This window comes from Trypanosoma cruzi, genomic scaffold (genome assembly GCF_000209065.1).
Source record: "Trypanosoma cruzi strain CL Brener 1047053516747 genomic scaffold, whole genome shotgun sequence".
In the NCBI taxonomy this organism is placed as follows: Eukaryota; Euglenozoa; class Kinetoplastea; order Trypanosomatida; family Trypanosomatidae; genus Trypanosoma; species Trypanosoma cruzi.
In genome coordinates, this window is record NW_001849531.1 from 254,599 (window position 1) to 266,238 (window position 11,640).

Consider the following 11,640-nt stretch of genomic DNA (forward strand, 5'->3'; position numbering starts at 1 on the left):
CCCCTGCCTGCAGTGGATTCAACAATGAGCACTGCACAAACTGAAGCACATGCTGCTGTGCGTCTGTGTAATCTGAATTTGTAAACCGTGGCCATGGCAGTGACAGTGGCGGCGCCATGATGGCTTCCCCATCCAGTCCGAGGAGAAACGGCATGGCTTTCTTCACCTCCGCGCGGTAGTCGTCACGCCTGGCCACGGCATTACCCACAAGCACCAACTCTTGCAAATTGCTGAACTTTTTAAGTCCTTGAAGTGCCTCCATTGTCTTGATATCATTTGCTTCTAGTGAAAGTGCCCGCAACGACAAGTGCAGACCTGCATTTTCCATCTGTGAGGCAAAATGAAAAAAAGAAGTGATGTCATTTCCCTTTAACTGCATGGCAGATGGCGGTGGGACAATGAGTGATTTTATTGACGAGCAGAGTGCGCGACAGAAGTTCTGTGTATTAAAGTTGATGGAGTTTGAAACATCCTTCAGGTCGGGAAATTTTCTCAGCTCGCTCAGGTCCAACATCCCTGACGACGCGTCATACACACGGTGTTGTTGCTTCTCAAAGACCAACTTCAGCATCGTTGACAGCAAATTCGTCGCAGCGTCTGTGGAGCCGTTACCGGTCGGTGCCGCATCTGCATTCTCGCCCAACTCCTTCCCACGCACGTGCAAGTATGGACAGCGCTGATTCGTACACGCACCCCTCTTGAAGTAAATGCAAGGCACGTTTTGTGTGTTCTTCTTCTTGTATGGAGCTGACATGTCCCCAGGAGCCACGGACAGGGAGACAAACACGGACACACGGACAAAAACACACAAGAAAACAACAACAACAACAACAAGGAAACAGCGACCAAGAGAAAGGCACAAATCAGAATAATAAACGCGTCTAATTATTTTTTAATCTTAAGATGCCGATGTGTCTCTGCTCGCCTCTCGCAGAGAAATCTCTCTCTCCTCCTCCAACCCCCCCAAAAAAAAGAACTTGTTTTCTCCTTCGTTTTTTTTTTTTTGAGTATCAAAAACAACAACAACAAACAACAACACACACACACACACAAACACACCAAAAAAAAAGTACCTGCGCCCACCGGCTTGCACGGACGCTGCAAGTACAAAGACCTAAAAATACACTGAAGACACGCAAAAAAAAGAAAGCAAACAAAATTGGGATGAAAAGAGAAACAAAGATGCAGGCAAAACAACAGAGAAATATATAAACATATATTTAATGAAATTAAGAGCGATGATGACACAAAGCGGGGGGGCAACGGGACTTCTTTTATTGCCCTTTTTTTCTTCTTCCCCTTCTTCACAGTCACCTCGGGGGTCTCCGCAGCCCAAAGTACGCCTGCATTTTTATTCAATGATAAAACTCACCCACACAAAACGTTAATTATCATCCGCTATGATTTTTGTCCGCGTTTCCTGTCGTTTATGTTCCGGGCCGTTGTTGAGCGCTCCCTCTCCTCACCGCACCCTCCACCAGAAGGACAGGAACGCACACAAGTACACACACAAACACAAAAAAAAAAAAAAAAGAAGAAAAGAGAAGCCTCTTACCTCATCTGGAGGAAGAAATCATTAAAATTACGCTTACAACTTCACTGTTCCCTTTCATCAGACGCTTTCCACGCGTTCCCTATTCACCTTTTTCTTCTTTCCGTTACTGGGCAAACTGGATATTTATCTCCATGTATGAGCACGGAAAGGGAATATCATACGCCCGTAGTGTGTTCGGGTGGACAACACCGAAGCCTCCTAGGCACACTTTTTGATCCTTGCGGTGCAAGAAAATATCCATGCATCTTCCAGGGAAAAAGGCACCATCAGTTCCTCTTTCCAATGTGTATGTGTCTTCTTCAGCCTCGGCGTTCTGGTCTCCCTTTCGCGAAATGCCAAGTTTTTTCATGATAAACTCAACCAAGCCATGAATGTCTTCAAAGCCACTGTTTTCACTACAGCAATGCAGGGCGGCAACATGACGTTGGTTGCATGCGCCGCAATTTGGGTACTCGGAATGTGGCCGGATAAGAGGCGGAAAGTTCTTCTCATTGTCTATGAGCACCACATCTGCACATTCAAAGAAGCGCAACGGCAACGGATGCGACTTGTTTGCATGGAGTGTTTTGAGAATACCTGGCATCAGGGATGGACGACAGATTTGGAATTCCATCGTTCGTGGGTTGGCGATGTGCACCGCAACATCGTCATCCTCACGGTTCAGATGAGCAAATGCCTCATCTCGGGAGCACAAAGAAAAAGTTAAAAGTTCGGTGTATCCTGCATTTGCCATCTCAATCCGCAATAAATGAGACAACTTACTGAGTGGCTGCTGTGTCACTTTACCTCGAGTGGTGCATTCAACATATTTGATGTTATCATAACCATAGGCAATGGCAACATCTTCCATGAGATCCGTTGGCCCAAGCACATCTGGTCGGGTCGCAGGAACCTCAACGAAGATGTTGTCACCCTCCATCTTGGCAACGCGATGCAGCATACGCTCGAGAAGTTGACCACAGTGCTGCGGAGAGTCCAACTTGATGCCGATAAGCCGTTCCACCTTTGGAATATTTACGGGTATGACAGCAGAGTCCAAGTTGGGCGTCACTTCCACTGTCGTGCCGTCCGGTGTCGCTTCCTCATATTCCACCCGCACCGCTTCGACCGTAAAGGGCTCTTCACAATACGTTGAGAAGGCACACACGATCTGGTTCACCAGTACATTTGCCTTGTAGTGATCGGGTGCGGTGCATTCTATGAAGATGTTTTTGGTCTCCTGGCTGATGCATGAAAAATCAGAGTTAATGATGGGTGGAAGCGAGAGGATGCTTTGTTTCTCACGGTCCATGATAACTGGATAATGGCTAAGGCCCGAAATGAGCGGGACATACTTCGAGATTTGTCGATCGTCCTTGTAGAACTCTGCTAGACCATCTCCGGCGCAATCGAGCATGCGACCGCGTTGGTTCAGTGGAACAAAGCGAATGGATTCCTTTGGTTTTAACGTGTAAATGAAGTTGTTGTCCCCAATCTTGTCCAGGTCGTGTGTCCCCACAGAAGCCAGGGTGCGACGACGGGCGAGTCCAGAATGCAGTTTCTCCTGGAAATCAATGAAGCTGCGGTAGCTGCGCTCGTTAAGGCGGATGTTCTTTAGCACGGCGCAGACAACATAGTCACGGACATTCCGCACGGATTTATCCACGGTCATCCTGTATAATGGGCTGCATCGGTTCAGCACCTTGAAAGCGGGAGCCCGCATCAACCCGAGAAACACCTTCAGCGCCACTGCCATTCCCTCCGCACACTGCAGGTCGTAGCGGTTGGCGGGGGTGTCAATCTTGTAAATAACCTCGTCGGAGAGTTCTTCCAAATTCGTGCCCCCTACCATCCCCTGTTCACGGCTGAACATCTCGCGTTCACTTGTGACATCGTCAAGTTCAACCCCAAACTCAAAGCACACATCTTCAAACTGCTCCTCCGTGTACTTTTTCCCCATGAGGTGAAACAAGTAATCGCGTGCAACGGCAAGAGTTGGCATGATGTCACCTTCCCGCCTTTCTTCTTTTTTATTCGGTCTGTTTTCCCCCGCAAACACCCTTTAATTTTTATTAGATGTATGCGTGTGTTTCTGTTGTATTTTATTATCTTTCCTTTCTTATTGAATGCCCCCTTTTTTGTCGTTTTTTTCTTCCTCTCGCTAATTCCTCCTCTTCCTTTGTACGGAAAGCCAATGGCAACAAGGACGGCAGCATTCGTGGGTGTATTCAGAGAGCAAAGGGGGGAGGTGGAAGGTGGGGATACAGCGAGAAATGGACGGGCAGTCTTCATCACATTTAGCCCTCGGGCGGCTCTCCTCACGTTTTAGTGCGCTCTTTTCATAGAGGGCAACAAAAACGACAAAACACATACACACATAAACAAATGCACGCATACACACATACACACCATTACACGCAGCACACACACATCACAGCACACATTCCAAAGCGAGGTGTGGGCTCCCTGATGCCTTCACCCCATCACTCACTCCCTCAGGCTCTCTCATACCACCTTTTTATTTCCTTTTTCATCTTCTATGGGTGTGTTTCAGCGAGTGCCTTGTTCCCTTCTCTTGTATAACTGGGGGAAAAAATCATTTTTGCCTTTTCATTTGTATTAGTTCTTGAATGCGGCTGCGTATGGCATCCTTCTCCGTGTCTACACTATTAGACACAAGAGCCGCTCCCGTCCCGAGCTCCCGGCGTTTCGCCTCTGCTGCAACGGTGTGGTTCTGGAACTGCTCAATGCGCCGGAGAGGGTCATGTCGTTCCTTCTGCAATTTGTCCAATTCCTTCCGCAATTGCGCCGCGTTACTCGTTGAAATAAACCCTGTCACAGTCTTCTTACCCTCCCTTGGCCCATCCACAGCACTGCCGTCACCACCCACCGGCAGGCCAACAGCAACTTCACGCCCTCGTTTGCGTCCTTCCGTCTTTTCATCGCCGTCGTGTTCTGTGTCCTCCTTCTTGAAGGCGAGCGCACCACTCCTCACGAGAGGCGATGCAATGCTCGCCAATTCATCCTTAACAGACGGGGCGGAACTGCTGGCGTTCGCTTTTTTCCCTTCAGCAGCAAATATATTCTCCACCTGACGGAACTTTGCTAGCTGGCCGCTAACGCTATCGGCAGAGGCCGCGAGGATGAGATCGTCATACCGGCGCTGCTCCTGGTCATGCCTCAGTTCTTCTTTACGCTCTTTGGCCGACTTCTTCTTTGCCTCCTCCTCCTGCTGTCGTTGCTCCACTTTGCTCAGGTTGCGGTACGTCAGCGGGTGAAAGCTCTTGTGGCGATTGATATCCTTTTTGTGCGCAGCGTACATTTTGCCGCCGTACCACACACCCACACACACGAAAAAAAAAAATATAAATAAATAATAATAAAAAACAAAAAAAAAAACTTTGTGTATGACTGTGAGTAAAAGAAAAAAAAAAAAAAAAAAAAAAAAACAGGATGCCAGCGACAACAGCAACAATAATTGGAGAGGTAAAAAAAAAACAAAAAAACATATGAATGTAATATGACGCCTACACGCATCATAAAAGTTGGAGAATAAATAAATTTCCAATTATAAATATGCGAGTTGGCACATCACCGCACTTTATCAATACACACCGCCGCCGCCGCCGAAGCAACGGCAAAAACAAACCCAAAAAAAAAAAAAAAGAAAGAACAATGTGCATGTTATACACACCCACGAACCGATAGAAGTAAAAAAGACACTCGCTCGGATAAATTTCCATCATTTGCCACTTTTTATCCGGTTGAACTGGCGACCACGTGGGCATCGTCAATAACACCGCTCCTCACCTCGCTGTGCTCCCTGTCCCAATGTGTGTTTGTGGCGGCGGCCACTGGCTACTGAGAGCAATCCGTGACTGTTCTCCGGCAAACCCTCCACGTGTCGGTTTGTTATTTATTTATTATCATTTTTTTTTTTCTTCTTTCTTGTCCACCATAATCTCGCGGCGCAAAGGCGTTTTGTCGCCGCCTGCGCAAACGGGTAAACTGAAAGAAAGAGAAAAAAAAAATAATCAAGAAGGACGGTGCAAACCACCACGTATGTAAGGGGCCTCTCGTTTCACTTCAGTCTACCCTCTTTTCACCCTCCCCTCGCGTCCCCACCACAGCAGCGCATAGACAAATCAATTCACCTCTTCTTTCCCCCCACCCCACCGCGCTGTTCACGACACAGAAAAAAACAAATTTTTTTCTGCTTCGTTAAACTTTGTATTTTTGCACCGCCACTGCTCCACTTTTGAATTTTTTTTTTTTTTTTTTTTTTTGTGCGAGAGCACAAAAACAGAGTCCCTTTTTTTTCATGTCTACAGCTCCCACCGCCACACATGTGTGTTCGGGTGTGTATGCATTGGCCCTTGAAGAGCAACGCACCGGGGGAGCCGTAAAACAAAAAAAAAAAAAAAAAAAAGAAGGATATCGTGGGTTCGTCAACAGTGCCAGCGGCAGAGGCGACGCCGTGTGATCCAAACATACAAAAAAAAAATACGTAAATGAACGGGAAAGCTCTGTGGTTTTCTGCAACGCGCTATGCAGTTGCCAAAAAATAGTGGGCAGGAAGCAGCATGGATTCCCTCCCCCTCAAAAAAACAAAAAAAAAAAGAGGGATACCATCTGCTATGGGTGCGCATCGCTCCATTTCTCCCTCTCTCTGTATGGACTCATACACCAAGAGGCATTCGGTGAACACGCCATGTGGGTTAGGGGGCGAGGAGGAATGGATAAAAGAATGCGGCGGGTAAAGAATGGGTTTACACTGAGAGGGAACGAATGAACCGAGAGGCAGAAAGAAAAAGTAACATTGGCACCGCGACGTGTCGCGTGATTTTAACCGCCCTTCCGATAAAAAAAAAAGAGAAAGAAGCCGGATGAATGTGATCGGTCAATGCAGAGCCTAAGAAGAATAAAAAAAAGAAAACAACAACAACAACAACAACAACAACGACAAAACAACAAAAATAATAAAAAAAACTACCCTTTTAATTAATACAATTCCCTCTCTTTTTACCAAGAAGCTTCCAGAAGTTGTATTACGGATCAGGCGGCAACGCCAAGAAGAAAGAAATTAGAAAAGACATTAGAGAAGAAAGAGAAAAAGGGAAAAGAAAAAAAACTCAATGAAAATAATAATAAGAAGAGATACAAACAGAGAATTATGAATAGCCCCACCACACAGCACTGTACCTTCGACGCGTCTTGATGTTGCATTATCTCAACGCGCAAAGGCAAGGTATTTGTGTGCGGGGCATAAAAGCACACCTGCCTTGAATGAACAGTTTCAATTACCATATTCATAAAACAAGCGCTCACTAATACAAACTCCTCACCTAAAGTTTTACTTATTTCTAAATTAATTTCTTTCTTTTTTTATCGCTGAAGAAGGGAAAGCATGACACTACGGTCCTTTAGAGCCCCTTCCACACGGTCCGCTGGTAACGTCGGCAGATGCCCCGTGATAAACGCATGCACATCAGCGTCACTGCCAAAGTGCTCAACGACGCTCTGCATGACTTCTAGTGAAGCGTTTGGCAGGTAGCGGCGACGCATAGACTCCACCCTCGTCGCCTCGTTCGCGAAGAATAAGGGAGAACTTGCTGACCCGTTTTCATGCACCAGAGTATGGTCGGGACGCATAAAAATCATCTCATTTTGAATGGTCCAAATGTTACTCACGCTGTCCAGAAGAAGTGAAACGGTGCGGTCAAAAAAGCACGTCAGGAAAGGAGCCTTCTCACGTGGAATTAAATCGGTACCGTTACTGCCTTTTGGGGACCAATGCCAAAAGAGTCGGCCATGTATAGTCACTATACATGTCGGAACCTTCATATTTTGCGAAAGAAACACGACGTTGGCGTTTCCATTGAGTTCATGTGAAACACTGATAAATTTCCTTTCGCCGCCGCCAACTTCCTGAAGAGCCAACGACGACTTAGCGCGGCCGAGGGCCACGTGACTTAAAGACTGCAAGTTGTTCTGGAGGTTCCTCCAACGGACCTGTCTTCGAAGGATCAGGAAATCATTGGTCATAACGTTGCGTTGCGATTCGGACAGCGAGTCACCATTGTGTGCGGTGTCAAACGGCAGGCGTCGCGGAATAGGCTCTTCCGCTCGACTCACGCTGAACACAGTACCCGAAGTGTATAAGTTAACAAGTGCATCGTAGTTACGTGAAGCAACGGCGGCAAAGAGATTACTCTCAAGAAAGCGCAGCACACCAAGTTGGGACTCATTAAGACTGACAGGTACAGGATTGGGCAGATGCATAAGGCCACGATGAATCAATTCCCCATCAAGCATCATAAGTTTTGGTAGAGACCTCACCATCTGTGTCCTATAATCAGCGCGCGTTGTGATCGTGTTTTCTTTCAGTAACAGTTCTCCAAGGCCCTCGTATTTTTTTAGCGGCCCCAAAAAGGCAAAGTCTGAGATTTGGTTGCCAGTTGCGGATATGGCTGTCACACCCCGGTGTATGTCCGCCCCCTCCAGTGCCGTCAATAAAACGGTCAACTTCCGTATGTTGTTTTCGTTCAGCACAAGAATGCGAAGAGACGTACCAATCTTGTTTTTAATCACATCCGCCAGACTCTTGCAAAACGTCACGCTGTTGAAGTCCACGCTGCGCTGAACGCTGAGAAGGTCCGGGGAATCCTTAAACCTCGAAAGATTCAACATGCCAGTGTTCGGGTCAAATATCGCCCCCGCAGATTTTTGAAAGAGAAGATCCAACAGCGTTGTCATTACAGGCACGGCTGCGACGTCCCGGTCACCCGATTTTTTGTTGCTGTTGTTGCTCTTATTATTGTTTCTGTCCCCCGGGCCGCTATTGCCCCGTTCATTCCATCGAGAAAAACGCTCATTGGATGCAATCTCCTGGGGAAAGGCCCCACGGCCTGGATTCCCACGGCCCCCACCTTTGCCACGGTGCTTATTGTACGGACGACTCATTCTTGAAAAAAAATCCGCTTCTTATTTAATCTCACGTTTAAGGCCACACGTCAAAATGACTGCGCTTCAAAAAAGGGGTTAACTCAAGAAGAAAAAAGGGAAAAAAAAAAAAAAAAAGAATAAGAGGCATCCGCTTCAAATAAACGTCAGTTAAACATCCATACAGAATTTTTTTTTTTTTTTCTGTGTGTGTGTGGCGGTGCCGTAGGGATAAGCCTTCGTTTGGTTCTTGGTGGACATCCTCACCCTCTTCTTTGCTCAGGTTGCGTGCGCCCATCCAAGAAAAACAAAAAAAAAAAATTGCCGTTTGCATTTTCGCCCTCCTTCTTTTCGTCCTTTGATTCTTGTTGTGTAGGCAATTAGGATCTTCTTCTATTGCATTCGCTTCCGCCTTGCAAGCCTCATCAAGGTGGAGTCGAAAAAATGATGACCTGGCAGTTGCCACAAGTAATGCTGCAGCCTGGCATCCGGCGTAAACTCGTACGGCGTGTTTTGGCAGCGGAGCCACAAAAAAACTGTCCTGCCAATCGCCATTATTTTGCTCCAGTTCACGATGGGGACTCCGGTCGTAGGAGAGAGTTCTACCGTCCTTCCTTTCGATTCCTCTGTGCGGAACAGCACGCCGAGGAGTGGTGCGAGCAGTGGGATCATCGGCGCCCGCGTCTCCTCAAGGGCTTGGTTGCTAACAAAGGAATAAGAAGAGGGACTTTCATGAGAGGCAAATGGGTCCATAATTTTCTGCAATGCCGTGAACTCCCGCTCCTCCGCGTCGCTTAAGATACTGCGGCACTGAAAGTGTTTTTTGTAAAGCTCTTCTAGCGTCACCACCGCAGGGTGCTGTAGACCCTGTAACACAGCAGAGGCCATCTCATAGTTTTGTTCTTCATAAAGAAAACGGCACACACGAATGCCGTGAATCATGACCTTTTGGCATTCCGACCATCGCGTCGGGCTCACAATCAAAGCCGTCATCCATCGCTGCACATGAGAGGAATAATCAACAAAACGCGATAAGTAGAAAGGCACACTCATACGCATGGTGCTATCCCACCACGCATTATTAAGTAATTCACGCAAACGAATATCGGCAAACAACTTAAATGAGAGAAGACACAGCTGAATGGCAAGCGTTTTCGCAGCAACTGCCGTAAAGGCAACTTCCGTGTAATATGCCTCCATTTTTAAACACACCCCTTGCAATGACGATCCGACCCTTTCCGCCTGCACAGCCCCGTCTTGTTGCTTCAACTCCTTTTTCAGGATGGTCCCTAATGGTCTCACAGATGCCGTTAACTTCCGTTGCCAACAAACACCACGACCGTCCCTCTCTGGAAACAATGTGTATGTTTTTTCCAGGGCCCTCTCCACAAAAATACGCAGCTCGTCGAGACGCGGTGTAACTTCCGCAGACACAAGGGAGAAATCTCCCCCTATTTGTTGTGTCGCCGTCGTTGAAGTCCCTTTTCCACCGAAATTGGCGGATTGGACATCATGTAAGGAATGACCCACTGAAGTTGTGGCATTTAAACTCTGTAGAAATTGACGGAGACGATCAAGGAGGGCGTAAGTGACATCCGCCTCATGATATTTGCAGTATGCAGTCATAAAATGTACAATTCGACGCAGAAGAAACACACGGCGACTGTCATCCAGAAGCACTCTTGGTTGTTTCTGTACGTGGCGAAACAGGCGGATCAGCCGCACGATCAGCGCCTCCGGCATCACAAACAAAGAAGAGAGCAAAATGAACGTATTGGTGTAGTTCGTGATCGGCATCCCTGTTGTGAATGGAACGTCTGTCTCCACAAAAATAAGAACCTCAATCAAAAGCTCTAACGACCCACCAACTGCTGAGTTATAAAATATTGCACTATCACCATCTCCCGACACGGGATTTTGATCTTGGGGCGAGTGGCATTGCTCCAAGGGCTCGAGACGATAGTCCTTTCGCTGGCAATTAATCTCTCGCCAGGGAAGGCTGTCATTGAGTAACTGCCTCCGCCGCACAGATTCCATCACGAAAAGCAACAAGTCATCACTAGTCAGGGCGTAAGTTGGTGAGGAGGACGTGTCTTGTCTCCCCTGTCTTACCAAAGACGCTGTGTCCAAATGTTGACTCTGAACTCGTTTCTGTTTTTGATGATGGTACAAGCAGCTTTGAAGTTGTTTCTCAGCCAACGGCAAGTGCATCTCAAACGATCGTAGTGCTTCTTTATATCCATGAGCAGATAGGAAGGATGCCACAAAGCTATGAGCATCACACCTGGTTTGAAATTCTCCTAAGCAAACCTTTGGATGTGTACTTGGGGTTGTTGTGTCCATTTCTTCTGGATGCTCGGCCTTTTGGACGCGAGTAAAAGGCATGCTATGGTTAAGAAGCGACATCGCTCGCTGATACTCCTGAATAGATCGCTGAATAGCCTGATTCATGTCCACCAATGTCAAGGGAGGAAATGGTGCATCTCTACTGCCGTCTGCCGCTGCTTGTGGGATGATCGGAGACCAGCTATCACGCGTGATTTGATGTCGTCGTATTAGATTCCTCGGCGAGGCACCCGCAGTGAGGGCCACTGGAATAATTGACGTTGAATATTGGCAACGGCTTAGGGAAACGGATGTACATGAGTTTTCCACGTCTGAACCGGAAGAAAAAGGAGACATGCGTGGCGTTTTTTTACAACCCGGCGCGATTATGTTCTCCACCCTTCCTGTGGACATGGCAGAGGTGGTTGCAGATTGCAATACACCAGTATTCACCTGCATTTCAGCCATCAGTAAATTGTTTGTCGTGCCTGGCCTCCTGACTGGTTTCCGCACGAAGCTCTCAAACGACCGCGGCACCTCCACAACAGGAGTTGTTCGGATGCTGCCGCTGAAGCTTCCCGTGCTTGGCGGTGGTGGGGAAAATGGAGGGGAGAGCACATGGCTTCCCTCGTCATCCTCCGCTGGCGGCGGGCCGATGTCCTCAACGGTCGGGGAGGACTCAACGTGTCGGACGACAACCGCCGGCGAGATGTTCATTTGCGCCACGCCAGAACGCACCCCAACTTTTTTGCCATTCGACGGAAGCAACGCGTGAAAAACGTTAAACCGCACACACAAACACACACACAAAAAAAAAAAAAAACACGGCCGGCGCGGGA

General features: G+C 47.6%; 5 protein-coding genes across 5 annotated transcripts, besides 13 other annotated features; all 5 read right to left on the minus strand.

The window, feature by feature from the left end:
- Tc00.1047053508271.4 (hypothetical protein, conserved) lies at positions 1-754 on the minus strand (the record flags this gene model as incomplete). The annotated part of the gene is made up of 1 exon (XM_801704.1): positions 1-754. A coding segment is annotated over one exon (754 nt), but the record flags the coding sequence as incomplete, so codon positions are not given.
- Positions 1-11,640: a sequence feature (heterozygous, Esmeraldo-like haplotype).
- Positions 815-834: a microsatellite.
- Positions 1,036-1,059: a microsatellite.
- Positions 1,512-1,546: a sequence feature (A-rich).
- On the minus strand, positions 1,659-3,536 carry Tc00.1047053508271.10 (phenylalanyl-tRNA synthetase, putative; the record flags this gene model as incomplete). Its single annotated transcript, XM_801700.1, has 1 exon — positions 1,659-3,536. One exon carries the CDS (start codon positions 3,534-3,536, stop codon positions 1,659-1,661), a length of 1,878 nt encoding a protein of 625 aa, XP_806793.1.
- Positions 3,900-3,977: a microsatellite.
- Positions 4,131-4,856, minus strand: Tc00.1047053508271.20 (hypothetical protein, conserved; the record flags this gene model as incomplete). The annotated part of the gene is made up of 1 exon (XM_801701.1): positions 4,131-4,856. One exon carries the CDS (start codon positions 4,854-4,856, stop codon positions 4,131-4,133), a length of 726 nt encoding a protein of 241 aa, XP_806794.1.
- Positions 4,888-4,933: a sequence feature (A-rich).
- Positions 4,954-4,983: a microsatellite.
- Positions 5,447-5,474: a sequence feature (AT_rich).
- Positions 5,798-5,820: a microsatellite.
- Positions 5,939-5,966: a microsatellite.
- Positions 6,469-6,517: a microsatellite.
- Positions 6,605-6,705: a sequence feature (A-rich).
- Tc00.1047053508271.30 (hypothetical protein, conserved) lies at positions 6,920-8,497 on the minus strand (the record flags this gene model as incomplete). The annotated part of the gene is made up of 1 exon (XM_801702.1): positions 6,920-8,497. One exon carries the CDS (start codon positions 8,495-8,497, stop codon positions 6,920-6,922), a length of 1,578 nt encoding a protein of 525 aa, XP_806795.1.
- Positions 8,583-8,617: a sequence feature (A-rich).
- Tc00.1047053508271.50 (uncharacterized protein) lies at positions 8,870-11,518 on the minus strand (the record flags this gene model as incomplete). The annotated part of the gene is made up of 1 exon (XM_801703.1): positions 8,870-11,518. The coding sequence occupies one exon, from the start codon at positions 11,516-11,518 to the stop codon at positions 8,870-8,872; it is 2,649 nt and encodes an 882-aa protein (XP_806796.1).